Source organism: Protopterus annectens, chromosome 5.part0 (assembly GCF_019279795.1).
Source record: "Protopterus annectens isolate FY-2018-M chromosome 5.part0, PAN1.0, whole genome shotgun sequence".
Classification (NCBI taxonomy): Eukaryota; Metazoa; Chordata; order Ceratodontiformes; family Protopteridae; genus Protopterus; species Protopterus annectens.
The window spans coordinates 1,828,649,851-1,828,676,889 of record NC_056735.1 but is presented as its reverse complement, the minus strand read 5'-3'; the positions used below and the strand labels follow the sequence as shown (position 1 = coordinate 1,828,676,889).

At 42.3% G+C, this 27,039-nt stretch overlaps 1 protein-coding gene across 2 annotated transcripts in view; it reads right to left on the bottom strand.

Annotated features, from left to right (window-relative positions):
- Positions 1 to 27,039, bottom strand: part of COG6 (component of oligomeric golgi complex 6) — a 1,421,580-nt gene that overhangs the window by 1,048,994 nt on the left and 345,547 nt on the right. For both annotated transcript variants that reach the window (XM_044071656.1, XM_044071657.1), the window contains exon 5: positions 16,836 to 16,947. In XM_044071656.1, the coding sequence (XP_043927591.1) occupies positions 16,836 to 16,947 (112 nt within the window). The remainder of the gene's footprint in view (positions 1 to 16,835; positions 16,948 to 27,039) is intronic.

Here is a 27,039-nt window from a genome sequence, read left to right as displayed (position 1 = left end):
TGGAAGTGGTAGTGGCTGGATCTGCACTTCGCTGGTTGTTAGGCTGCCACTGACGTCCCCTGTAGGCACCTCTGGATTGACCTCTGCCTCTTGTGCCTATTCCTGCCTCTCTGTGCTCTGTTGGTGTCTGGAAAGGACCAATTCTTGGAAGGCCAGTTCCTACTAAACCTTGGAGGCTGGACCTGTAAGAAATCCTTGACTGTCTGGACAGATTTTGCTTTCTCTTCCACCTTCTTCAGCACTTGCTGTGCAGGAGAGCCAAACAAATTGTGTTTATCCATGGGAGCATCTAGGAGCTTTGATTTTACATGGTCTGGTAAGGACTGCTCTTTTAACCATGCATGCCTTCTGATCACTGTACCAGTCATAGCTGATCTAAAGGAGGCCTCCAGTGCATCATAGCCGCATTTTAAGGAATGATTACTGACCTGCTGTATGTTATGTACCATTTCCTGAAGTGACTTTCTGTCTAAAGGTTCAGGTGAGGACAGCTTCTTAGATAACTGATCTAACATAAATTCCTGATACTGAATCATGTGGAATTGACAGTTTAAGGCCCTAGCCGAAGAGTAGCAGAAGTATAAACTTTTTACACCATCTCTCCAGGCCCTAGATTCCCTTTCAGAGGGGAGTGGGTTTTTGGCAGAGGTAGCTGCTACAGCCTTGGGGCCCTGTGAAATAGTTTCAGGATCTGCAAAAGGAGCCTTATACAAGTGATTATGTGTGTCCGGAACCCTGTAGTATCTGTCGGGCTTAGCAGGGGCCGGAGGGAGTGAATCAGGAGCAGTACAAGCATCATTAAATGCATCATCCACAACTGTAAGTACTGGAGGAATGGCTAAAGGCCTATGCTGTGGCAAATGCAAAAAAGTCCTAAGCCTTTTCCTAGAGTCTGAGAAATCCTGGCCCTGCCATTGAAATTGTTCCCTCATAGCATGCAAGGTTTCCCCAAAAGAAAATTCCTCAGGAGGAGAGGCAGAAGGAATGGAGTCCTCTGCATCAGAGTCCTCATATGGAGAATAAGGGCCCTCAGGGGGGTTTGTATTTTCTGATTCATCTGAGGAGTAATCAGTAGAAACTGGCTCAGGGGGTTCTGCTCTAGGTCTCTTCTCTGGAGGGGGTTGAGAGGCCCTATCAGGGTGAGACTGGGATCCCCTGATCAAAGAAATGAGATCCTCTGCTAGACTAAGCATTTGAGTACTACAGCTAGGCCTGTGAGAGGGGGCTCTAGTAGGCACGGCCTTGGAAGATTTAGCTGCTTTAGCCCTGGCAAAGGCCTTAATTGACATGGATGCAGGGGGCCTAGCAGCTCCACGTGTAGGAGTAGATACATCTAGGGGAATAGTATCTGATAAATCCTGAGAAACTGTAAGAGCAGGTGGAAGTTCAGTAGCAGATTCAGCCATGCTGGAAGAGGCCTCGGCAGTAGGAGGCATGCTTACGGCCGAAGGAAGAACCACAGACTCGGTTTCAGCCGAAACCGAGACACTCGCGGTTGGCTTAACCGCGGTTTCGGCCGAAACCGCGGACCGCGAGTGTCGGTCCTTTTCCTTACGCTTTTTAGCTAAATGTGAAGTCGGAGTCTCCGACGACATGATATAAGCAAAAGCGGGCAACTCCTCTGCAAACTCCGACCGATGTCTAAGCGTCCGTCGGTTGAAGGAAGCACAGGCTAAACAAGCTGCTACGTCGTGGTCTGGGCCTAAACAAGGTAGGCAGTAAGAGTGGAAGTCTTTATGAGGTATTTGTTTCCCACAAGTTAAACAGTTATTCACTTTTTCTGACATCGGCTGAGGCAAGAATGAGTCCCCAACGGGTACTTAGCTTTAGAAGTCTTGGTAGTAGTAATCTCTGGATCTGACCGACCGGCACTTGCGAACAGCTTCTGCTTGAGCCACGCGCAAGAAAGACTGAGGAAAATGGCGTCGGCTGATGCCTTTATACCCGAAGAACTGCAGCTATGACGTCGGGTGAAGTGCGACACCAGCCGAGGCCAGACCCAGACTTTGGAATCCGGCCGACCGAAGGGCTGCCTGAGGCCAGGACAACCCATTTGTTAGGACTGCAGATGCATCTTTGAAGGACATCCAGACGTAGGAGCCGAACTCATCCGAGTCGAGGCCCCGAGAGGCAAAGTTGGAACTGACATGTCGGTCCGACTATCCTCCCCGGACCCGACAAGAGAGTGTCGACTCCTAGACTCCTTGATCTGCACCATGGAAGTCCGAGTAAACAGAACCGATGGCACTGGAACAGGCATCGGCTCCGAAGGCTCAACAATCATCACGTCCAACTCCTCCAGCTCCGAAGGACTGGTATGGCTCGGAGGAGGAAAAGAAGTCAATGGCATTACAGTTTTAGGCTCCGAAACCACCTGGGTCGGAGCTAACAAAAATTTAGTGAACGCTGATGCCTGTAACAACTTCTGCACCACTTGATCCACATCCATATCGGACAGGCTGATCGAGGACCGAGATGAATGGATGGATGGAGGTACTGATTGTAGAATAGGTGATTTTAGAAATTTGGACACCGGTTTCAGGAATAAGGACCGGCTCCAAAAGACAAGATGCTCGGCTCCAAGGGCTGTGGAGCCGACATCGACTCTTTTTTTGATTTTTTAACTTCCAAAGAAGAGGAAGAAGAAGCCTTGTAAGACTTTGAAGACTTACTAGATGTACCCTGGTCACTCAAAGCTTCCTGAAATGACGGTTTAAGAAGTCCTCTATCTATAAGTTTTCTTTTTTGCTCCTGAAGAACTCTGGATGAAAAAGAATGACAAATGGAGCAGCTTTCCTGTCAGTGCCAGGCTCCGAGGCAACACACACAATTAACGTGACCATCTGTCACAGACATCTTCTGTCCACATTTTGGACACTTTTTTAAATCCTGACTTAGTATGTTTATCCTTATCCTGGTCAGCCATAATCAGGTATACAGTATACAACAACAACCTACTGTACTTTAAAGAGACTAGCCACACCCAAATAACTAGCAAAGTTAAACTGGTAAGCTAAATTATCTAAATAAGCCCTAAATAACAAATGGGCTGAATAACAATGTACTAACTATTAACAAAACACACACACACACACACTAAGTAATTATTTAACTAGAAGCTATATAATGATTTAAAGGCACACCAAAGGGAAAGGTAATATTAAAGGCCTATAGAAAAACGAGGCCAAAAAGAGAAGAAATATCTCTACTAACCAGCTATAAGGCTATCAGTATTAAACACTATCAAATACTAACTATAAATTGTTTTTTAGAAATATTTTTAGAAATAACAATATCCTAGAAAATATCAGAAAAGAAATGTACTGGCCCGAGCTGTGCAATGATCCTCCGATCTACTGCAGTGGCAAACTAGATCTGAGGTAACTCTAGGTGCATAATGGGATAGAGACTTGGCCTCGAGCTGTCTGAAGACCTCAAGCTTTGTAGTAGGCCAACTCAGAGCCGAGGATCGGCTTCGAACCCATCTGTAAGAATGAACGGCGAGATAGAACAACTTCACATCTAATCATTACTTCAGATCATGTGCCTATAATAACTAAAAAAAAAAAATACAAGGTAATGAAATAAAAATGAGACACTGGCACTTTCCCATTTATCTGTTGGAAAGAGAGGAATTAAAAAAAAAAAACTCCACCCTAGAACTAAAAAAAAAAATTTTTTCACTCAAATCTGTTTCCTGGCCTATTTTAACACATCAAAATCACTCTAAGTGCTCTATTTGTAATTTTAGCCTTTTTTTCACAACATGGCTACCAATGGGGCTTGATGTATCAATGTGATCTTGTACTCCCTCAACCCTTTCTCTTTCCCATAATACTTTGTATGACTCATGCCAGACATATGGAAGTTAATTTGAATTCCCATGCCATTGACATATAATGGGATTTGGGAGGGTCACTGTTATTTTCTTCACCTTCTATAAAAGGACTGCTTCTTTCCTGTCTCTAATCACCCTCATTTATGGTTGGCTCAGATGTTGTTTTACACTATACTTGTCCAGCTACAGGCAGAAAAGTAACTGAACTGCAGGTCTTTGTTTAGTGTTTTATTTTGTAGTTCAAGAGAAATTGAGAGTCTCCTCACCCCACACTACTACAGAGGTGTTATAACTGTCACTGCACTGAGAGACTCTTGCAGAATCAATTCCTCAGACTACAAAAGAAATCCTGAACAAAGGCTTGCAATTTACTTTTCTGGCTGTAGCTGGATAACTTTTAAGTAGAGTGCAAAACAAGGTCTGAGCCAAACATAAGTGAGGGTGATTAGAGACAGAAAAGAAGCAATCCTTTTACAGGAGGTAAAGAAAATAACAGTGACCCTCTTAAATCCCATTCTATGTCAATGGCATGGGAATTTAAAGTTATTTCCTTATGTCTGGCATGAGTCATACAAAGTATTATGGGAAAGAGCAAGGGGTGAGGGAGTACAAGATCACGGTGATACATCAAGCCCCATTGGTAGCCATGTTGTGGAAAACGCGCTAAAATTACAAATAAAGCACTTAGTGACTTTGATGTGCTAAAATAGGTCAGGAAGAGTGAAGAGAGAGTTTTTTTAGTTCCAGGGTGGAGTTTTCCTTTAAGGAATGGGTAGTGGAAATTATTCACGCTTTATTAGAGAAGAATGAAACAACTTCTGAAAATATAGCTAAAGAGTGGGATAAATTTAAAGTGGAATTTAAAAACAGGGTGGAAATGAAAGAAGATATGGTTAAGAAGTAACAAGAATTATTTAGAGGGATTGACAAATATTAAAGTATTGCAAAACAGGGGGAATCTCACAGAACACGAAGAGGAGCAATTACAGAATGCTGAACAGAAAATAAGGGACTACATTGATAATATGCATGAGTTTAGAAAGACTGTTCCTAAGCAACTGTTTTTGTTATAACAACTCTGCAGCACAACGACTTAGGCAACAGAAAGTAGAAAGCACTGCCATCAAGCTTAGGGAGCCTACAACAAGGAAGATAAGGGATCCTGTAGAAGTATTACAAATATTTTGTAAATTCTATGAAAGTCTATGTAAAGCAGAGAAATATGGAAATCAAGAAAAGGTACAAGTGGAAATCTTTATGTAAGAATTAAATATGCCAAGGCTAAAGGGAGAGGAGGCTCAATCACTAACAGGATAGAAGGAGATGAGATAAAAATGGTGATGTATAACCAATCTACAGGAAAGTCCCCAGGAATAGATAGTATTCCTGTGGAAGTTTAGAAGCTAGGAGGGAAAAACTGATGAAGATCTATAAGGTTTTGTTTAACAGTAGTATAAGAGGAGAAGTACCAACATTCTTGAAGAAAGAGGTAGTAGCTGTAATACCTAAAGAGGGTAAAGATCCATTAGACCCAGCTTCATACAGGCTCATTTCAAAAGTAAATCATAACTAAAAAGTGTGCTTCTTTAATAGCTAAAAGAGTGGCAAAAGTGATGCCAAAATGGATAGATATGGATCGATGTGGTTTTGCAGTGGGGAAGCAAACATTTCACAACATAAACAGAACAGTGAGAAATACAAACCACATAAAAGGATAAAACCAGCTCCTTGTAAATAAAAGCAAAACTAAGGAAGCAATAAACACAGCAGGATAAAAGCAAACAAAATTTAATGGAGTATGACCGCTTTTGCATTTTTTTCTACAACGCTTCTTCAGATACAAATCAATTAAAACAATCTTCCTACATCATTTTTAAAAAAAACATTAAGAACCAATCAACTACATAAAGCCATATTCACGTGATATTGTTTTGTCACATGACTTTTCAACTCAAATGTTTACATACTAAACTTATGTATTTCAAAAATGTATCTAAACAAACTAAAATACTTGCTGATTGAGCAAAAACACATTCAAATCCCACTGCAATAATAATAAAATAGCTCTTCATTTTTCCTGTTGAAATTACTCAGATTATGCTCAAGGAAACAGATGTTTACAAGCACACCATCAAATGACAGTGTAAAACTTATAACATTCTTCACAAAGTACTACAATGCATAACAAATAAAACAATAATGCTCATGAAAAACACGAACAAGTTATCAGACTTGCCATCTAATATCATCCTAAAACAGGTGAAGAAAAAAACATCTCAAGGAATTATAAAGCATAATAAATCCCAAAACAAATTAGTTGTTCAAAATGTAATGAGCTTTGAAGTTGCACCTTAATGGTTATGCAAGGTCAAGTAACTGATATTATAAAGTCAAGATCTTGTTTCATCATTTTGGTTGTGTGTTACAGCCTGATTACATGAATCCAGAGTTTAAAAACTTTCCAATGACAAAAAAGATTGAACAATATGTGTAAGAAGATGTGAAAATGTCCCATTCATGTGAACGAGACAGCAGCCACTAAGTTTTGTTCTGTATGGCAGAGTTCCACTGCTGTGAATTGTTCATCCAAAATGTCAACTGAAATATATAAAAAGTTTAAATGACTCAGTTGTTTAAAATGTTGACTGTGCTGAAGGGATTTGAATTCAGTGTTTATATGCAATTTTAAGTGACCTAACTGCATGTAAAGAAACAATATAGCAACATCTTTTTAGTGACCATTTCCATTAATGTTGTGCCCTTATTGTACTTTTTGCTATTCATATTCTTTCGATTTACAGGATTTTGGAATCAAATTCTACTGATAAGTGAATGGTGGTGGAGGGGGCAGGGTCAGCACAGGTTCACAAAATCAAGCAGGGTGGGGTCTTTCAAATCTCAGACATACAGGTACAGATTAAAAAGGAACGTCTACGAGGCAAAATGAAGAGAAATAAAGTCACTTGGCCAAGTAAAATTTTACTCTAGGAGAAAAAAGTGGGCAGCTTCAAAACAAGACAGTCACCCATTCACTTCTGTGGGTGAACTCGTTGGGTAGGTAAGTTCTACAAGGACGTGGGGTTTGGGGTGTGTTGATGTGTGTATGTAAACATATATACTATAGATTATATATATAGGTATATATAGATATGTACACATGACTATAGGGGCATGAATAAGTGTGTGTGTGTGTGTGTGTGTGTGTGTGTGTGTGTGTGTGTGTGTGTGTGTGTGTGTGTGTGTGTGTGTGTGTAAGGCACGCCTTTCCTAACTCAGTGTAGGGACTACTAGTAAGAAAACAAGAAGTTATGTACTCACCATAACATTCGATGTATGTAGTCCATCTCACCTCACATTCTTACTCGTGGGTTCGGAGCAGAATATCGGCTCCGACTCGGCCGATTTTACTAGCTCAAAGTCTCTCATTGGCTGGGCTAAGAGGGTATCCCATGGTGCACTGCTCCATATCCCCAGATCTAGTTTGCTGCGAAACAACATATGTACTTCATACACACCTCACATCCATATCAACAATAACTAATCAAAGGGACTCTGCAGGTAACAACCTAACCTTCAAATCCTCCAGGCAGGGGAAAGGTGGCAGGGTAAGTAAGAATGTGAGGCGAGATGGACTACATAAATCGAACGTTATGGTGAGTACATAACCTCTTGATGTTATGTAGTCCTATCTCGCCTACATTCTTACCCGTGGGACAGCGTCCCTAGCACCTACATCCTGGGTGGCTCATAGGAAAATACTCCTGAGAACTGTGGAGCCAAAGGAAGATCTGCCCCTGGTGACCACGTCCAATTTGTAATGAGAAACAAAGATGTGAGGAGAAGCCCAAGTAGCTGCAGCACATATATCACCCATTGACAATCTAGCTTGATAGGCTGTGGATGTAGAAACAGCCCTCGTAGAATGTGCCTTGACTGGAAATGGCAAATTTTTACCTCCTGCCAGATAGATGAAAGAAATACAACTGGCTATTCATCTAGACAGCGCGATCTTGGATAACGGAGAACCCAATCGGTTTTCCAAAAAGGAGACAAAGAGTTGGCCAGATTTCCGGATATCTTTTGTCCGGTGTAGACAGAAGCGTAACTGTCTATGTACAACCAATTGGTGAAATCTAAATTCTGCCTTGTTGGAAAAGTGGGGGAAGAACACCGGCAACTCAATGGATTGATTCATGTTAGACGCAGAAGCCACTTTAGGAAGGAACAAGGGGTTTGGTCTAAGAGAGACCCTATCTTTATGGAAGATCAAATATGGGGGTTTGATGGAGTGGGCTTGAATTTCCGAGACCCGCCTTGCTGAAGTGACTGCTGTTAAGAATGCTGTTTTCCATGTTAGAAATTTTAATTCACAGGTAGCTGCAGGCTCAAATGGTGGTAGAGTAAGGGCTTGAAGAACAAAATTGAGATCCCAGGTTATGACTGGTTCAGACACTGGGGGACGAAGCAACAGGGTACCTTTAAGGAATGCTTTGCATAGTCTGTGTGCCATAAGACTAGGTTCATTCGCTATGTGGAAATTAGATATCTCCGCCAGCTGAACTTTGATGGTGGCTGATGCGGACCCCTGATAAAACAGCATAGACAAGAACTCCAGAACTGAATCTATTGGAGCTGTTTAAGGATCAATGCCTCTAGTATGAGCCCAGATAGAGAACCTTTTTGATTTGCTAGAGTAAATCTTTCTAGTGGATGGCTTATGAGAGGACGATAATATATGGACCACTTCTGGTGAAAAACGATGACGTCTGACTAGCGATGGAAGTGGAGTAGCCAGGCTGTCAACTGGAGTGTCCTCAGAGAGGGGTGGAACTGTCCCAACATGTGTTTCAGTATATCTGGTAGAGGTTCCAGAATCCAAGGAGTGTCCACAATGTATGGTTGAAGAAAGGGGAACCATACTTGATGAGGCCAGTGTGGGGCAATCAGAATCATTCTGCTTCCCAAGGATTGCGCTTTCTGAATCACCCTTGAGAGAAGGGGAAATGGAGGAAAAGCATAAAGCAGACCAGAGGGCCAATCATGAACCAGAGTGTCCCTGGGTGATTCCCCCTGTGGGGGGATCAGCGTGAAGTAGTTACTGCATTTCGCATTAAGGGGGCTGGCAAGAAGGTCACAGCAAGGCTGACCCCATCTGCTGAAAATTCGCTCTGCAACCAGGCGATTCAGGGACCACTCGTAAGGCATAAGTATCACTCTGCTTAGCCTGTCCACTATTACACTGGACTTCCCAGGAATGTGCGTTGCCACCAGAAACCATTGAGAAGCTATTGCCCAATGCCACACTCGCATAGCCTCTCTGCATAGGAGGTAAGACCGGGTTCCCCCTTGCTTGATGAGATACCACACTACTGACATGCTGTCTGAGTGTATCGCAATAGTCCCTAGAGGAAGAACTTCCTGAAGTGCCTGCAATGCAAGAAGTACTGCTCTCATCTCCAGGACATTTATATGCAAATGTATCTAGTGTTCCTGCCACATGCCTTGGACTGTCCTGCTGAGATAATGTCCCCCCCACCCCATCTGGGAGGCATCCGTGGTCACCGTGGCAACAGGGACGGGAGGAACGAAGGGCTTTCCCCCATTCAAATTGTTGGTGCACAGCCACCAACGGAGATCCTGCTTGCACCTGTCTGTGAATAAGATAGGATGAGATAGTGGGAGTCTTTGGAGAGACCATTGGACAAAGAGGAACCATTGAAGAAGTCTCATGTGTAATCTCGCTAGAGGGACCAACATGATAGTTGCCACCATGGTCCCTAGGAGTTGTAGAACCAGTCGTGCCTTTGCTTGAGTCAGGGGTATCATCATATGTATTTGCTGTTACAATACTGTGATCCTTTCTTGTGGTAAGAATGCTCGCATTCGAATGGTGTCCAACTCAAGGTGACACCCTGTGAGGGCAATAAGGCAGATTTTTCCTAGTTTATTGTTATGCCCAACTGGTGACATAGACTGATGGTAGCATCCCTGGTCTGAACTAGTTGATGCCTGGTGGGGGCGGTAAGGAGCCAGTTGTCCAGGTATGGAAACACCTGTAATCCCTGACGTCTCAAGTCAGCCGTCACCACTGCCATACATTTGGTGAACACCCTGGGGGCTGTGGTGAGACCAAAGGGCAGGGCTCGAAACTGGAAGTGATTGGCTCACAGCCGGAAGCGTAGGTGGCTCCTGGATACTCTGTCCATTTTGACATTGTAGTAAGAATCCTTGAGATCGATGGAGCACATCGATACTTCCTCTCCCAACAATGGGAGAATCGATTGTAGTGTGACCATACGGAACTTGGACTTGTGTACGTAATTGTTGAGTTCACGGAGATCTAGTATGGCTCCTTTTTCTAGCAGCTCAGAGACCTCTGAGGCTGCGTGATCCCTTTGACTGGGTGGAATGTCTGGGATTTTTCTTATTGGTGGGGGTACTGAAGAGAATGGAATGAGGTAACCTCCGGAAATTATCCCTAATACCCATCGGTCCTGGGTGATGCTCTCCCAGGCTTCCGGATATAAGGCAATTCGACCCCCGACTGGCTCCGGATAAGCGCAGCCGGGCACACCCCCAGGAATGAGAGTATGGAGAGCCACGGAAGGAGTCGCGGTCTTCAGAATTGCGGGGGGCCCCCTCTGCCTCTGGGGTGACCTCTCCCTGAGTAACCACCCCTCCCCTGCCTCTGGAGGGGGGTTCACCTTGTGCGGCAGGAAAAAAACCTCTGTGATTTCTTGAACCACATCCCCCCCCCCGCTGGGCCTTGGGATAAGGCCTAGAAGGAAGGGAAAAATGGACCCCTACAGCAGACAGGGTCTTTCCCTCCTGCTCGCACCTGGTGAGGGTGTCTTTCACTTTGGTCCCAAACAAGGAGGAACCGTCAAATGGGGCGTCAGTGAAGGAAGACTTGAAGGCCTCCGCGAATTGACACAGGCGCAGCCAGGCTTGCCTTCTAAGGGCAACCCCTGAGCTTGCTGCCCTACTCGCTCCCTCGGCTGCATACGAAATGAGCCGCATGGGCGAGTTAGTGCTGGAGTTGAGGGTAGAAACCTGTGCATTAACTGTCTGAGCCACCGCCTCAGGTATGTTACCTGCAAGAGTATCTCCCAACTCTTTGAGGAGATCTCTCTGGAGCCAAGTGAAGTGAGACAAATAATTCAGCGACCATAAAGTGAAGGTTGCTGAAGATAGGGTACGCTTCCCATACTGGTCCATGGTCCTAGACTCCTTGTTAGGAGGATGGACCGATGAGGAAGACTCTGCAACTTCCTTCTGGGTGGCTGTCTCCACCACCATGGCATCTACAGGGGCTCCTTTTAACAGAAACTTTTTTCCCTGGGGTGCAGACAGGAATTTGTTGGGATGCCTGGGCACGGGCTCCACAGAATCAGGGTTTTCCCACACTCTTCGACAAATGAGGTCAAGAAGTTCGTCAAAGGGTGGAGACACCCAGGAGGTGGAGGGTTGAGCGCCAAAAACCTTAAGGAATACTGACTCCTCCTCAGAAGGAGTTTTGGAAGGCCAGCCTCCTCTTTGTTTCAGTATCTCCAGGATATCGAAGAAGGAAACATCATCAGAGGAAGACTTGGGGGACCCTTCCGATTCCTCGAGGTCAGTATCGGAGGTGAGAGACTCATCCTGGGAGTCTATGTGCTTCCTCTTGGACAATTTCTTTCTAGGAGGCTCCTCAGGCACGGACTCTGGGAGACCCTCAGAAAGTTGAGGACTGCTTGTGAGGGTATCCTTAGGGCCTAGCGCTCTACTGTCCATGGATAGATGAGTGTCAGAAGCTCTCGCCGGGGTGGTGGGGGACGGAATGACCGACCCGGGTGATGTAGCTGACGATCTGGCCAGCGTGCTCCTCATGGCCTCGAAGGCAGGTCCCCCGAGTCCGAGGACTGACCGGCCTCCGAGGCCACGACCGGGATCCCCCGAGCCGATGCACTGAGTGGGAGACTCAGAACCGACAGATGTCCCAAAGTATCCCCCTCGGGCCCGACCAAAGAGACCCGAGTCTCGAACCCTGTGGATGGAACCGACATGGTCGGAGCCGAGGTCGGCACCAATAAACCCAGAGGGGGTATAGGAGCCGGCACAGGAACATCACTCGGAGCGGAGCAAACCGGCTCCAACGACAAAGATGTGCTCAGAGGAGTAATCATCGAAACGGAAATATAGGAACTGGCTCCGGATCTGAGTGGGTCGGAGCAGAGAACAATTTGGCCAACACCGGTGACTGCATGAGCCACTGCACTACCCTATCGACATCCAAATCAGAAAGCCTGGAGGATTTGGAGGAGAGCGATGGAGATTGTGATCTCTTGGCTGGTGAACCATGCCTAACACTGGGCGACCGGCTCCGAATGGGTTTAAGAATAATAGGAGCCAACGCCGATTCAGTTAGCACGGATACCTCCTGTGGCCCCCGAGGACAGTAGAGCCGAGGAGGTAGAGTCCAAAGCAGTAATTTTCTCCGGAGGCTCCGAAGTGGCACATGGAGCCGGAGACCTTTTCTTAGACTTGGAAGCTTTAGATTTTGACTGAGTACTAGAAGCAGGGTCTATAGCTTCCTCAAATGACGGTTTCAGAAGTCCCTTTAATATCAATTTATTTTTCCTCTCCTGGAGCACCCTAGGACTGAACGTGTGGCAAAAGCTACATGACTCCTGTAAATGGATGGCTCCAAGGCAGTAGACGCACACAGAGTATCCATCTGTGATGGACATTTTATATCCACATTTGGAACATTTTTTAAAGCCAGAAGACTTATGCTCCTTCTGATCCTTGGACATTTTATAATTAAGGCTAGCAAAACACCTAGATGCAACTTACAAAAAGGACGGGAAAAACACACAATTTAGAAACACCAGAAAAAACATACTAGGCACATTCTGAGAACCTCTAACTGAAACGGTTCACACACAATTTAGAAACACCAGAAAAACAGTACTAGACACACTCTAAGAACCTCTAACTGAAATGGTTCTTTGAGGGATTACACAGAAAAAACACAATGACACCAAAAAGGTTTATCCAACAACATAGGGGAGGACTAGGTCCTCTAACTAAAATGGGCCTAGCCCGCTGGAACAATTAGGGATACCAAAAAACAACTATCACACTCGAGCACTGAAAACACACACAATTTAGCGATCAGCAAGAAATAGCTATTAAAATAGCTTTTGGGTATGAACTAACAAATTTCTCAAGGAGAAATAGCAAAAAGAAGGTACTTAGCCACAGCCAAGCGAGACCACGTCCGAGCTTCACAAGCGGCAAAAGAGATCTGGGGATATGGAGCAGTGCACCATGGGATACTCTCTTAGCCCAGCCAATGAGAGACTTTGAGCTAGTAAAATCGGCAGAGTCGGAGCCAATATTCAGCTCCGAACCCACGGGTAAGAATGTAGGCGAGATAGGACTGCATAACATCTAGTGTTCAATTTAGAGGTATGGTAATAAGCAAAAAAAGAAGTCTTTCTTGTTGCAACTAAACCTGTATGAATCACATTTTCTCAAAGTTGCACTAAATGACCAACCAATGCCAATCAATTAGCGTAAAGAGTGAGGATTTTATTGAATCTTAGAGAGTGTGTGTAAAACAGTGCTGTATGACAAAAATGTCTGACAGAAGCTTATGAATGAGTGGCAAAAAAGCATGGAAGACATCTGGACTGAGAAAATATGGACTAATAGCAAACCAGCTGTGCTGAATCTTAATATGGAGTGCAACATAATGTCAGCATCTCATTAAGAGTGTTGGCTTTAAACTGCAAGTTAATTAAGCCTACGTGTGTTACTATATTCTGGGCACAAGTTAAAGCCTGCACATCAGATATGATTGAGCTGTGTGTGTGCAAAAATAAGGTGTAAAGACAGCTGTTTCAAGTTCTGGCTCTGCAATTTCAACTAAAGCACGACAATATACTACACAAAAATGCATGCCTGCCCATGGTCATGGCTAACAAAATTCAAACAATAATCCTAAAAAAAATAGAATTAAAAAATGCCAAAGTGAGTAGAATTCAATGATCAGAAAAATATGGAAACAGAATGGTGAGAATGTGCAAGTAGAAAATTTGCAGATGATTACAGCACTCGGTATGACAGCTCTCATCTATGATCAGTGCTATGTCAAGAGACCGTGGAAAAAAACGGAGTCAAGTCAAAAATCACCTGAGCTGAACAAAACACAGAATTTTAGGATTTTTTTCAGACAATGTGCATAGAAGGGAGAGTCTGTACAAGCATATGTCAGCTGTGATGCCACTTCTGAGTACATCAAAGCAGTTGCAGAAATATAAACTGTAGAGTTTTGAAACAAAATCAGATGTTTCAGATAACTATGCCTATCAACTGTTAAAAGTTTGCAGAATGTTCATATTAATGTTTCATATTTTGGTCTTTTCCTCATAAAATTTATGATCTTCTAGCAAATCTAATGGGGATGAAGGCAAATTGTAACAGACATTTCAGTTTCAGACTTCTTATCCTTCAGAAAATGCATACTACAGCACAACCTGTTACTCTGGCTACTTTCTAACCTTGTAAAAGCAGTATTTAAAATTTGTCACTGATTTTGGGACTTTCAATCTCCTTATGTTTGGCTTTGTCCAGAGATTTTTTCTGATCGAGGATCTATGATACTTGAAAACAGAGAACCAAATTCAATTATCACCAGGCGATGTAACAATGATACATGCTCCACACAGTGTGTCATGTCTATAGCTCTGCTAGAAAATACAGATCAAGAGCTTTCAATTAGTAATTTCTTGGGCTAGCTTCTAAAGAGAAAGTTTGCTTAATGGGTAAAATTTTTGTAGACCCACAAGATCTTTACAAATGGATCATCAAAAAAAAACAAAAAACACTATCCTTTGCAGAAAGTAGAAGCTGTAGTTATTACTGTACCTAATGAAAACTTTGTATCAGGGATGCTGGCAAATTAAACTGGACTAAGTAAGCCTTTAATAAATCCTTGGGCAGATTCATATTCCAGAGCTTACTATATGGTACTCTGACACCTCCATAAGTCTTTCAATTTGCTCCAGCTGATATGAATGAAAGCCTAAAAGGTACTACAAATACTATATATATTTCAATCTGTGGTAAGACACAGCAAGACTATGACATCAAAATACTTAAGTTGTTAGAGGTCATAAAGTTTGAAAGTGAAGAGAGCAAAATGCAAGACTAGGTGTGTCACTGCTGAAATGCATGGGTCATCTTCTAGTTACAGATGGGTTTTAGCCAGATGTTGATAAGGTCCGGGCTATTGTACATATGCAAATATTAACAAAGAACCCTCATAAATGTAATTTCTGGGGAATGTACTAATATAACCATAACTCTAAGAAATCTCTGAGCAAGACACAGTTGAAGTGGTCAGAACAATGCAGAAGCTCTGAACTATTAAAAGTTTAGTAACAAATACACCTACACTCAGGCAGTACAATACAATCCTATCTATGATACTTCAAAGTGGATGCAAGCCAAAAGTGGCTAGAAGAAATACTGCTGCAGAAGGATAGCCCTACTGCACTGAGAGCTAAAAATGACGTTATTCACAGACTGAAAAAGAAATGCCTATATTATTTTTCTTTGTTAGATACTTCGTAATTTGTGTACAGGAAGAATATTAAAGAGGAGACATGGATCATAAAATCCACATACAGCATCTTCAAACAGTCACTACACAAAGCTGTGGGTAAACTGCAAAGACTGAAGATACTACTTGTAGAGCAAAGTAGTAAGCTGAAGCATACTGCTTATATGTTAAGTACAATTTAGATGAATGAATGCGTTGATAATTTGCTATGGGCGATGGCACAAATTCCAATGACACCAGAGGGACTGCCACTGACAGCAGCTACAAGAAGCAACATAGAAATGTAGCCATTGAGACAAACCATGCTGTCAGGATGGCCAGACCATAGAAAGCTTCATCCACCAGTCAAACCACACTATACTTTCAGACAGGCATTATCTTGGATACAAAGACTTTCATTTAAAATTGAAAAAAAATGATCATTCTATCTCAAAAATAAATCAGATGCTTATCAAAATTCATGAGTCATATTTGGGAACCTCTAAGTGCAGACTGATATAATTCATTGGCTCAAAATAACAGCACAAACAGAAATGGTGGTATAAAATGGTTTACTTTGTGGGAAAAAAAACTCAGAAAAGAAGAATGAAAAAGCAATTAAATACCAACACTGCTTGGCTGAAAATAGGGGTGAATGTGTTTAAATATGTCAATCTTAACTTTCTGTTATATGTTAATTATTATTCAAAATACTTAAGCACTGTTCAACTCAGGAATATCACAACAACATCAGTAATCCATTAGTATCATCTAGACAGTCTTTGCAAGACATAATATCTTAGTATTTGATGTCAGATAATAGTCTACAGCATGTCTGTCAAAAATTCAGAAATGTTATGAGATCATGGGAATGTTATCACATTACATACATTCCAAAATGTGCACAATCCAAAGGACAAGTAGAATTACTGTTATGTGGCAAGAGTGCAATTACAATGGGTTGTTTCAGCAGGTTTCATTACCAAAAACAAGGTCCCAGTGGCTAGAAGGCCAAGTCTAGCAATTATAGTGAAATGCAAAACTACTTATCAAAGTATTATTTAGTTTCTAAAATGGGCTTAATATGTAAAGATTATCTTGGATATTTCCAAACAATTTAATTCATCATCACTTTAAACAAGAGCCTTTAAATCACACCTGCTTTTAACAACAAATTATTACTACTTATGAATCGATTACTAAGCATAAATTAAAAAAAAGATTTAAGAGCTAAATAAATTTTGAAAAAAAACATGTCCTAACAATAAGATGGGTTACTGTCTTCTCAATCACCCTGAGACTAAAAACGGTATACAGGAGGAAAGAAGCAGATTCCTACAAGATGAAACCAACGATTTCTACAAGTCTCCAAAGTATATGGTTAAAAAAAATGAAATTTTTGCTTACCTCTGTAACTGAGCCCTCTCTTGTACCTCGAAGAATAGTCATTTCGCCAGCAGTCAACTGAAACTTTGACAAAAAGGCATTTGCTACCTGTGCTCGTAGTTCCAATCTCTGACTGAAAAATAAAAACAAACTTTTTTTTAATTTTTTACCCACATATTAACAGTTGTCTAAAATGATCAACAGTTAAAAAGCATAAATTTGCATTCTAACATTTTCATATCTGGATCTAAATGTAAATGGAAAGAATACAATCACGGAGGACCAATAACTCAGAGAAATCCATTTTATACCCACAATGTGGTAAAAGTTTAATTTGTGTGACAACGTGAAATAAAATTGAGCACATTTTAGACTGATATAATTTTAAGGTCAAGATTGTTGGTTTATACTTCCAGTTAGGTTGGTATGTTACTTTAAAATATGACTTGGAAAGTGATGGCAATGTTATTCTGTAATTATGAACAAGATGCCATCAAGTATGAACATTTTAGTGTAAGTTACAGTGATAAGAAATAAGTTACAGTGATAAGAAATGGAATTTCAAGAACAGCCACTTCAAATCATATGCAGCTCAAAAAAGTGAGGATACGAGGAAAAAGTAAGCATTTTAATAATATAGTTAACATACGGCCTTTGTTTGAGATGTTAAACCAAATCCCCATCTGCCTGAGTTGGTATTAGCTCAGGTGGATATGACAGCCCGTGTCATTTATCAAAAAGAGTACGGGAAGTTCCCCAGCACCTGGTCAAATTCCCCTAGTCAGTATGAATACCACCTCAGGTCTCTCCTGAAAAAAAGCATCGATCTAGTAGGACTAAACCAATCAGCAAAGTGCAAATAAAATAAATAAAAATGTATAAATAAACAATGAGAAAGAGTTGAGTCTACTTGTGATTTACGCTAACTATGTATGGGAAATACATTTTTAGATTACGCTTACTATGGCAAGGTTATTCCTCAACTGCAGTCTTTTTTTTTTGGGGGGGGGGGGTATTTTTGCACTCTTACCATGATGACCATCAGGCTCCATTTCTGTCCAACTGCTCCGGTAGCCATTTGTTTTCCTATGAGAGGTGGCAGCCCTAAGGCCCAAATTGTTCTTCATACAGGTGTGAGTCAAGCAGTACAGAGGGAAGCCATCACCTCTCTGAGGCCAGGGGGGTTGATTTTAAGGCTTTGTGAATTCCCACTACCACCCCAGGGTGTGGCATGCAATACATGTCAGTGAAGATGTTTTTATCACTCTTCTGTAACTGATGTAATACTTCAACAAATCCCTGATCCCCCTTCAAAGCCAGCACCATTGGCAATCTCGCCTTGGCTGGGGACTCCACATTAAGACCAAGCGCCTATACATGCTCTCACCCACCTCCCTATCAAAGATGCAAGCCAACAAAATTGCATCACTCAACTGCTCTCCAACACAAGCTCCAGTAAGTGTCCAAGTTACTATTTAAACTTCAGTCACCCAGGACGTAATCAGGGCTTCATCCTTCTATGCCAATGGAGCTGCTTCCTCCTCGGCACTTGGCAAACTTCAGTTAAATTTTCAATGCCTTTTTTCGGAACATTACAAATTATATTCAATAAAGCAACAAACACAAATAAAACATACAGTACAACAATAAACATCTAGTGCATATAATACAAATTACAGCTAAATGATGTTAAAATACTAAAACACATTAAAAGAAACTCAGTGAGCTTTATGGAAAAGATGCATTGACTCCTAAAGCTATTCACAGTGAGGTGCTCTTGAAGGTGCTGAAGCTGTGATCATCATAAGCTGGGTGATTCACAGTAGAATAACTCAATGTATAAGGTTTGCAACAACGTCCTGTGTATCACAAAAAGTTTCTGTGCAGCTGAGTCCAGCTTTCAAGAAGGCCAGTAGGGAATAAGCAGTGCTTTCAAAAAGGACCCAGTATATATATATATATATATATATATATATATATATATATATATATATATATATATATATATATATATTTTATATTTATTAATGGATCTATTTAGCCTGTCTCCCATTTCTACTAGCAGATGACCTCTTTCCAAGTTTCCTTGAACACCTTAACCTTTTCACTGTCCATTTATTAAGGGACAGTTTATCAGCCTACCCTGCTTGACATTGGAAGCAGGACCTCCATCTCCACGGAAACAAGAGTTTTATCGCCTAAAATGGCCAGGCTCTCTTTCCTGCATACATTCTGAAAATCCAATGTGGAGGGTGACTGAACCATGCTGTATTCCTGGAGGTGGGTCCTCTCTCTCCAGGGACAAAGCAATCTTGCAGTCTTCAAACTCTAAGACAGGCACTTCCCCAGTTAGTTAGTGAGAGGCAAGAGTGTAGCAGCGAGCACCATATGCATGACTTTGGGATTTATTTATTTATTTATTTTGTATGAAGAAAGTCCAGTCCTAGGTGGAATGAGTGTTTCATAGGTATCAATGTCCGCATCAACTCACTTATGTCCCCCACATGCTATCTAATTAGACTATTTTGAGATCTGGAACACATACTTTGGTCTCCACTAGGGGGAGTTCCCAGCCAAAAACAGATCCCACCTTTCCCTTGAGTATAGCCATGTGTTAATTCTCCATGTCAGCAACTGTCAAATATCTTAGCTGTTTTGCAGACACCTGTAGGGTTTTATTAGTCAGTAATGAAACCATATAGGTCACAATGTATTTTACAGTAGGCTAGTACACAATGTGTAGTACTGGAGTTACATGACAGCAGTGAAAGACTACCACAGCTGCAAAATTCTGCAGCAGTCAGAACATCTGCAGCTCACAGCCTGGCAGCCCCAGGATATAATGAACTATAGAAATTCAGGTGCAAGAATCGCAATGGCTATATCAGGGGGGATGGTAAACATTTAGTTTGTGTGATAACCCTCATATGGTAATAGCAAGAACTGGCAAATGCAGACAATTGGTCCTTAAATGCCAGCCTGTAATCGATTATCACACATCTAAAGCACACTTTAAACATAACTTCTACAAAATGTCCCTCACAGGTAATTATTATGTCTGGGATATCAGCCATGGAGCGCTTATCAATGGCAAGCATGATCCTCTCCATGGCCCTAGGAGGGTTAAGCTGTACTTAGTCAATCTCTCTTCAACCACCTAAAGATTACATTTAAACCATCTTCAGGAAGGAGTCGTATCATTTGGTATAATCTATCAAAAACAAAGCAACAAACTCAAGGAAAAAAAAAAAATCAATGTACCATTAATATGTTTTCCGCATAAAAAAAAGTATATTAGCATCAGGCAAGCCCCCTACATCTCCTATGGGGACACATTACCCTTAAGTATACTAAATGAAAGTTATGTACTTACCATAACGATAGATTCATGTTGCCCGATGTCAGTCTGGTTCAACTATGGGTTGTCAGATCCAACCTCAACACCAGTTCTGAAGCTTTTTGGTTCCAGGGCTCTGACTCTTCCCCACCCCATAAGTCCATGAACTCCACTTCAGCACCTCAGCTTGAGTTTGCCCCCCTCCATAAAGATAAAATAGCCAAATCTAAACTAATATCCATCCACCCACAATACCCTTTTCCCATTTTGCACATGGGGTTGGGGTGTCATTTCAAAAGTGACAATCATCTAGAGCCAGTGTTCACACTGTCGAGTGGCTAAACTAATATAGCTGTATATTAATCATATAACTCCTGCTCAAGACTAAATCCAAAAGATAGGAATAAATAGTGGGGTTGTGAACAAAGCAGTAGGTACTGCTCATACACAGGGTATGCCAGAAGCAACTCAGTCACCAGAAGCTCAAAGATGCCAGTTTAGAAGGAGGCAGGCAGGAGGGCAGTTGATGTGGATGAAAATCAGATAGCATATTTTTTGTATCCATTGTTGTCTATTTTTGACAATTCAGCTGTGGTACAGATTCACAAGCTGATAGCCCTAGATGGTATCAAGGAAAAATGTTCCTGAGGATGGTGGAACCAACAGAGGAATGTAATCTAGATTGTTCATCCAGCTTGTAATGAGATACAAAGGTATGAACTATTAACCATGTAGCCACTGTGCAAATATCAATAGGTAGTCTACTGCCAAGGGCTGCTGAAGTGGTCACTGCCCTTGTGGAATGAGCCTCAGGTTTAGGCTTGGAAAATAAAGTCCTTTTTGTTGTGAATAAAGAAGATGTACTTATATAACCATCTAAACACAGATTTTCATGGTGGACTGTTTTTGAGGATGACATGATCTGAATGACCAAAGTGGGGAGCCTGACATCTCTGGCTAACATTAGAACTGGAGGAACAAAGTGGTCAACTTCATGGCTTTCTGGTCCAAAGAAGGCAGTCCAGATATGTGTGTTAATAGGTCTGGACAATGGTCCAGCATCAATGAGAGATGAACTAGGAGAGTCCACATGAAGGGAAACTATGTTTGTTGAGGCCAGAAAGGAGCAATAAGGATCACCTTGGCCTTGCACATTCTTGCTTTCTGTATGAACGTGTTTATCAAAGGCAATGAGGAAAGGCAAAGAGGAGACCGATGGGCCAACTGTGGATGCAAAAAACTCCCTTTCCAGCCTCAGTAAGAAGCTGAGACTCCTCATAAAATCCTCCAAAGTTAGTTACGAAAATAAAATTGCCAAAGATTCCAAAGACAACCACAAGGCATTCAAGGCATTCTATAGCTATGTCAAGAATCTAAATGGCAATGCTCAGATCTGCTCTGAGCTACAACAGAATGGCATTAAATATACTGATCCCAAGGATATTGCCAATATCACGACAGATCGATTCAGTGCCAACTTCACCCCCCCTCATCCCCTAAAGGGCCCATCTCAGCACCGAAAGATTGCCAAATTCTGGTAATCATGGCCACACAGGTAAAAACCACACTCTCCAAAGTTAAGAATACAGCATCCATGGGACCAGACGACATCCCGGGCTGTGTACTACATGAACTACAAAATGAAATGGCACCTCACCTAAGTGTCATGTTTAATCATAGCCTCACCTCAGGCTTTGTGCCCACTGAGTGGCGCACAGCTACAGTTATCCCACTCCACAAGGGGGATCCACCTTGGATCCTGGGAACAAACGTCCCATCAATCTGACGAGCCTGATCTGCAAGGCCATGGAACGTATTTGTGAAGACTGGTAGAGAAGGGTGAAGGCTGCCAGCCTAGCCAGACAGAATTGTGCAGGTAATTCTGTCATTTGTAAATATAAATGTAAACTACAGGCTTGTTCTCTTAAATGTAAAGAAATACTGTTATATGTGGAACTGGAAATAAATGTGACAACAGTGCACTCTACTGACCAAAGTAAAGCATGTAGTGACCCTTTAAAGTAGACAGTGGTGCCGAGGGGTCTAGATGAAGAAATTATTTCTATTGTTTTAACCAAGAGTTAAATTGCTAGATTTAAACATGCAAATGTATTTTTATTGCTATTTTTCCTGACCAGCTGCAAGATAACAAAAGGGAGATGTTAAGAATGTAAATGCAGTTAATGTGTAGCCTGGGAACACCAGGAAAGTGTAAAAAGATGATGTAATGTTTATCAGAACTCCAACAGCAATTTAAACAGAGAGAATCAGAAGGCATTAAGCATTTTGTCTTGATCATCCAACTTACAGCACTGCCTCTTGCTCACATGTAAGTTATCTTAGACTTGTGTTTTCTTTTAGAGATAGCTAGAGGTAGAAAGATTAGACTAAGTGTTTTTCTGTGATGTGAAAACTGTACTACTGAATTATTTTAAGTATTTCTGTGTGATCTCTGAACTCTTGACTAGCACTGACTGTGTAGTAGAAAGTATTGTCTTGTTGTTTTAATTATTTATTATTAAATATTTTAAAACATTTGAACTGTGGCTGGTTTGTGTAGAGATAATTTAAGCTCTAAAGTACATTGCATATTTATAATGATTACTGTCCCAAGTCACTCTAATGAGCCTTGACTGTTTAGTCACATCTACCAATTGGATAATAATAATGCACAATAACAATTGGACACCCTTTTAAAAGCCTTTGAGTAGCTGATAATTATTAGCTGGGTGATGGCAGGGTACTACTGTATAGTCTGGGTAAAAGGGGCACAGCTGGAGAACATGTGCCAGCCTTCCCCAGAAGTCTCTATGTGGTTGTATAAACTCTTATCTCAAAGTGTGTGTGTGTGTGTGTGTGTGTGTGTGTGTGTGTGTGTGTGTGTGTGTGTCAGCTACTTGGGCAGGGACACGAAGCACTGGTTGGACAGAAAGGGTGCTGGAGATTTTAGCTTGCCCAGCTAGGCTGAGATATGGACCTATAGCTGTGCAAGTGGGGAGTCTTATTGGGGACGTGGGGAGCAAGGGAGTGACCAGCCCTGGACTGACTGTGATCTCTGTGTGCTCTTAAGGGAAACTGCACTTTACTGTGCGGATTTGTTATCCTTTCCTCATATATGAGACGCCCTTTCTGATGTTAGTGGTGAGAATTGAGGCTCCTTGATTGCTGGAGCAGGGCACAGGCATCACAGTATTATCATGGAACTTCTAAACAAAGACACTGGCAATCTTTAAACACTGGACCCCACCCAGTTTGGGTTTGTGAAGGGCCGATCATGTCTCCTAAACCTGACTGACTTCTTTGAATCAGTCTCCAGAGCCGTGGACAAGGGTAAGGCCATCCACACAGCCTAGCTGGACCTCACCAAGGCCTTCGACACCATCCCCCACCCTGGAATCATAGATAAACTTACTAAGCTGGGTATAAATCCCTACATCGCTTGATTGGTTGCCAACTGGCTTACTGACAGAACCCACACTGTAAAAGTAGCCGACTCCAAATCCAGCTCCAGACAAGTGACAAGTGAAGTAACTCAGGGTTCAGTCCTGGGATCACTCTTGTTTGGCATCTACTTCTCTGAAGTGCAGTCCAACACTAAGGGACTCTGGCTAACAAAGTTTCCAGATGACTGCAAACTGGGAGCCATTACTGAATCCCCAAATGTTGTGGATATTCTACAAAAGGGCCTTACAAAAACAGATGCTTGGTGCCAGAGCCATGGGCTCAAGCTCAATGCTAAGAACTGTACAGTTATCCCCTTTGGGAAAAACCATGTAACCATGAATTACCACATAGGTGGCAGTACACTAAACACCAAAAGTTTGATAAGAGACTTAGGAACACAGTTGGACAGTAGTCTCACCTTCAATAACCACATCGCCACAACAGTTAGGAAATCCTTCTATATGGCACACCTCATCACTACGGGCTTTTCATCCAGAAAAAAGGAGGCCATTGTCCCACTGTACTCATCACTCATTAGACCCATCATAGAGTACAATGCCCCATTTGGTATGTACCTCACAAGACACCTGCAACAACTGGAAAGGCTGCAGAAACACCTCACTAAAAGAATCACAGGCCTAAAACAGATGACCTATGCTAATAGACTAAAAAAGCTCCAGCTAATTGTCTACTCAGAGGCGATCTCTGCTTAACATACAAGGCCATGTCAAACCCAGAGCTGTTGGACATGCTACATTTAAAGAAATCTCAATCCAACAGAGCCACATGCTCCAGGAACCTAAACCTTGTCATCACAATGAACAAAACATGCTGGAGGGATAGGTTCCTGACCCAGAGACTCCCCATACTCTGGAACAGACTGCCCATACATGTCAAGCAGAGTGCCTCCTTGGCTCTCTTTAAAAGGAACCTTGACGACTGGATGTGAGATAGGAAATTTAACCCGGGGATCATGTCAGTCGCTCTTCTACACAGGGGTCCAGGGAAGTAAATACTGTGGGAAAAAATAGCCAGGGAATTGGTATGGCTAGGCATGTATAGGCCCTAGGGCCAATAGCCTAGTACCAACCTATGAACTACAGCATCCCTTGGTGACTGTACATATGGCGGGATCAGGGCAAAGTAACTGCTGCACTTGTTGTTTAGGTAGGATGTGAACAGGTCACAGCAAGATTGGCCCCAGTGAGTGAAAATCATACTTGTCACTGTGGGATTGATAGACCACTTGTAAAACATTAAGACAGCTCTGCTCAATTTGTCCACATACATTGGATGCCACCGGGATATACATTGCTATTAGAAAGTGGTGAGAAGACATGGTGTCATGACAAAAGGGAAGGAAGTGTGCTCCTCTTTCTTTGTTGATGTACCAAACCACAGACATACTGTCTGTCTGTACAGCTACTACACCATTGAGGAAAAAATCTTGAACTGCCTGCAATGCTAGGAAGACTGCCCTTTTCTCCATGACACTGATATGAAAGTTGACCTCTGCATGTGATCAAGCATCTTGGACTGTCTTCCTTTTGAAATACCACCCCACCCTAGAAGGGAAGTGTCCATGGTTACTACAGCCACAGGGGTATCCCATAAGGAACAGACATCTTTCTGTCACTGAAGGAGATGTTATCTACCAGGATATGTGCTGTCTACAAATTTGAGGGAGTTGAATTTTGGCATGAAGTGGATATGTTTGGGACTGTTGTACCACTAGGATCCACTGAAGAACTCTCATGTAAAATCTGGCTCTGGCTAATGATACCATTAGGACTGTGGAAGCCATTAGGTCCAAAAGGTGAATAAGAGGGATGATGAACCTGAGTGTCTGTTAGATGCAGAGAGAGCACCCAGGTGTTGGGAAGTTTGGCAATTTGTAAACTTGTATCCAGGTAGCATCCAATAAATTCTATCTGCTGAGAAGGGGCAAGATGACTTTTGGTTAGACGGACTGTGATTTCTAGTTCTTGTATTAGATGGAGCAAAAGGTCCTGATGGTTTGATAACAGGTTGTTGGAAGTAGTGGTCAGGAGCCAATCACTGAGATACAAGAAAACAGATTCCTAGTAGGTGAAGACACACTACCACCACTGCCATTTTCTTGGTGAAAACCTGGGGGCTGTGGTGAGATCAAACAGCAGTGATCTGAACTGATAATGATTGGCTCCAACCAGACATGGAGAAACCTCCTCAAATGCTTTTCTGTCTTCATATGATAGTAAGTCCAATCATCCTTCCTCAGCAGAGGCAAAATGGACTGAAATGTGATCATCCAGAACTTTGACTGTTTGACACACTGATTTAAATGACTCAGATCCAAGATGGGTCTGAGGTCGCTTGTTTTCTTGGGAAATAAAAAGAACCTGGAGTAGACTCCAGATTCTAACTAGACTTCAGGGGACCAGTTGGATGACCCTTTTTCTAGCAGCTTAGACATTGCTGCTGTTGCAAGTTCCTACTGACTGGGTGGAACATTGTGAACTTTCTTCTTCTTGATAGGAGGAAGGGAAAATGGTATGGAGTAGTCTCTGGAAAATTTTGTTTGGCACCCAAGAATCTGTAGTTATGCTGTGCCAGGCTTGTGGGGGTACAGAAAACCACCCCCGACTGCCTCCAGAGTAAAGCAGTCAGGCAATCCTTTTCAGGAGAGCTAGAAGAGCTTGTCAGAAAAAGGACTGTGAAAACACTGATTATGCTGTCCACCTCTGCCTCTAGGGCAACGTCCATTGCTGTTACTACCTCCTCTGCCACAAGAAGGTCCATCGTAAAGAGCAACCTGATAAAAGCTTTGTGACTTCAGGAACCATATCATCTTCTTTCCAGCCCACTTATTCGTAGAATAGGTTCTCTGAGGGGTGAAAAAGGAGATCCCCACTACAGACAGAGTCTTACCATGGACCCCTTGTCAGTGTCTGTTTCACTTTAAGTCCAAATAAGATAGACCCATCAAAAGAGACATTAGTGAAGGAAGTCTTGAAGCTTTCTGCAAAATCATACAGATGCATCCAGGCATGTTGACAGATGGTAATGTGGGTGCCTGCTGCTCTGGCCATGCCATCAGCTGCATTACAAAACAGTCACATGGCTACAATGGAAGTAGATTGCAGGGTAGAAAGTTGGGAGTCCATAGCCTTCTGAACATCCACAGGCAGGATATCAGAGAGAGACTTGGAAATCACCTTGGTCAGATCTCTCTGAAAACTGGTAGCATGGGCTAAATGTTTCAGCTCTCTAAGTGCAAAAGTCACTGAAGCATACATCTGTTTCTCAAAACAATCCATAGCCCTAGACTCCCTGTTAGGAGGATGGACTGAGGAACGTTCCTCCAACAGTTCCTTATTTGTGGTTGCTGCTACCACCAATGCATCCAATGGTGGACCTTTGCTCCAGTGTTTCCAGTCTTTGCGTGCTGCCAGAATGCTATCA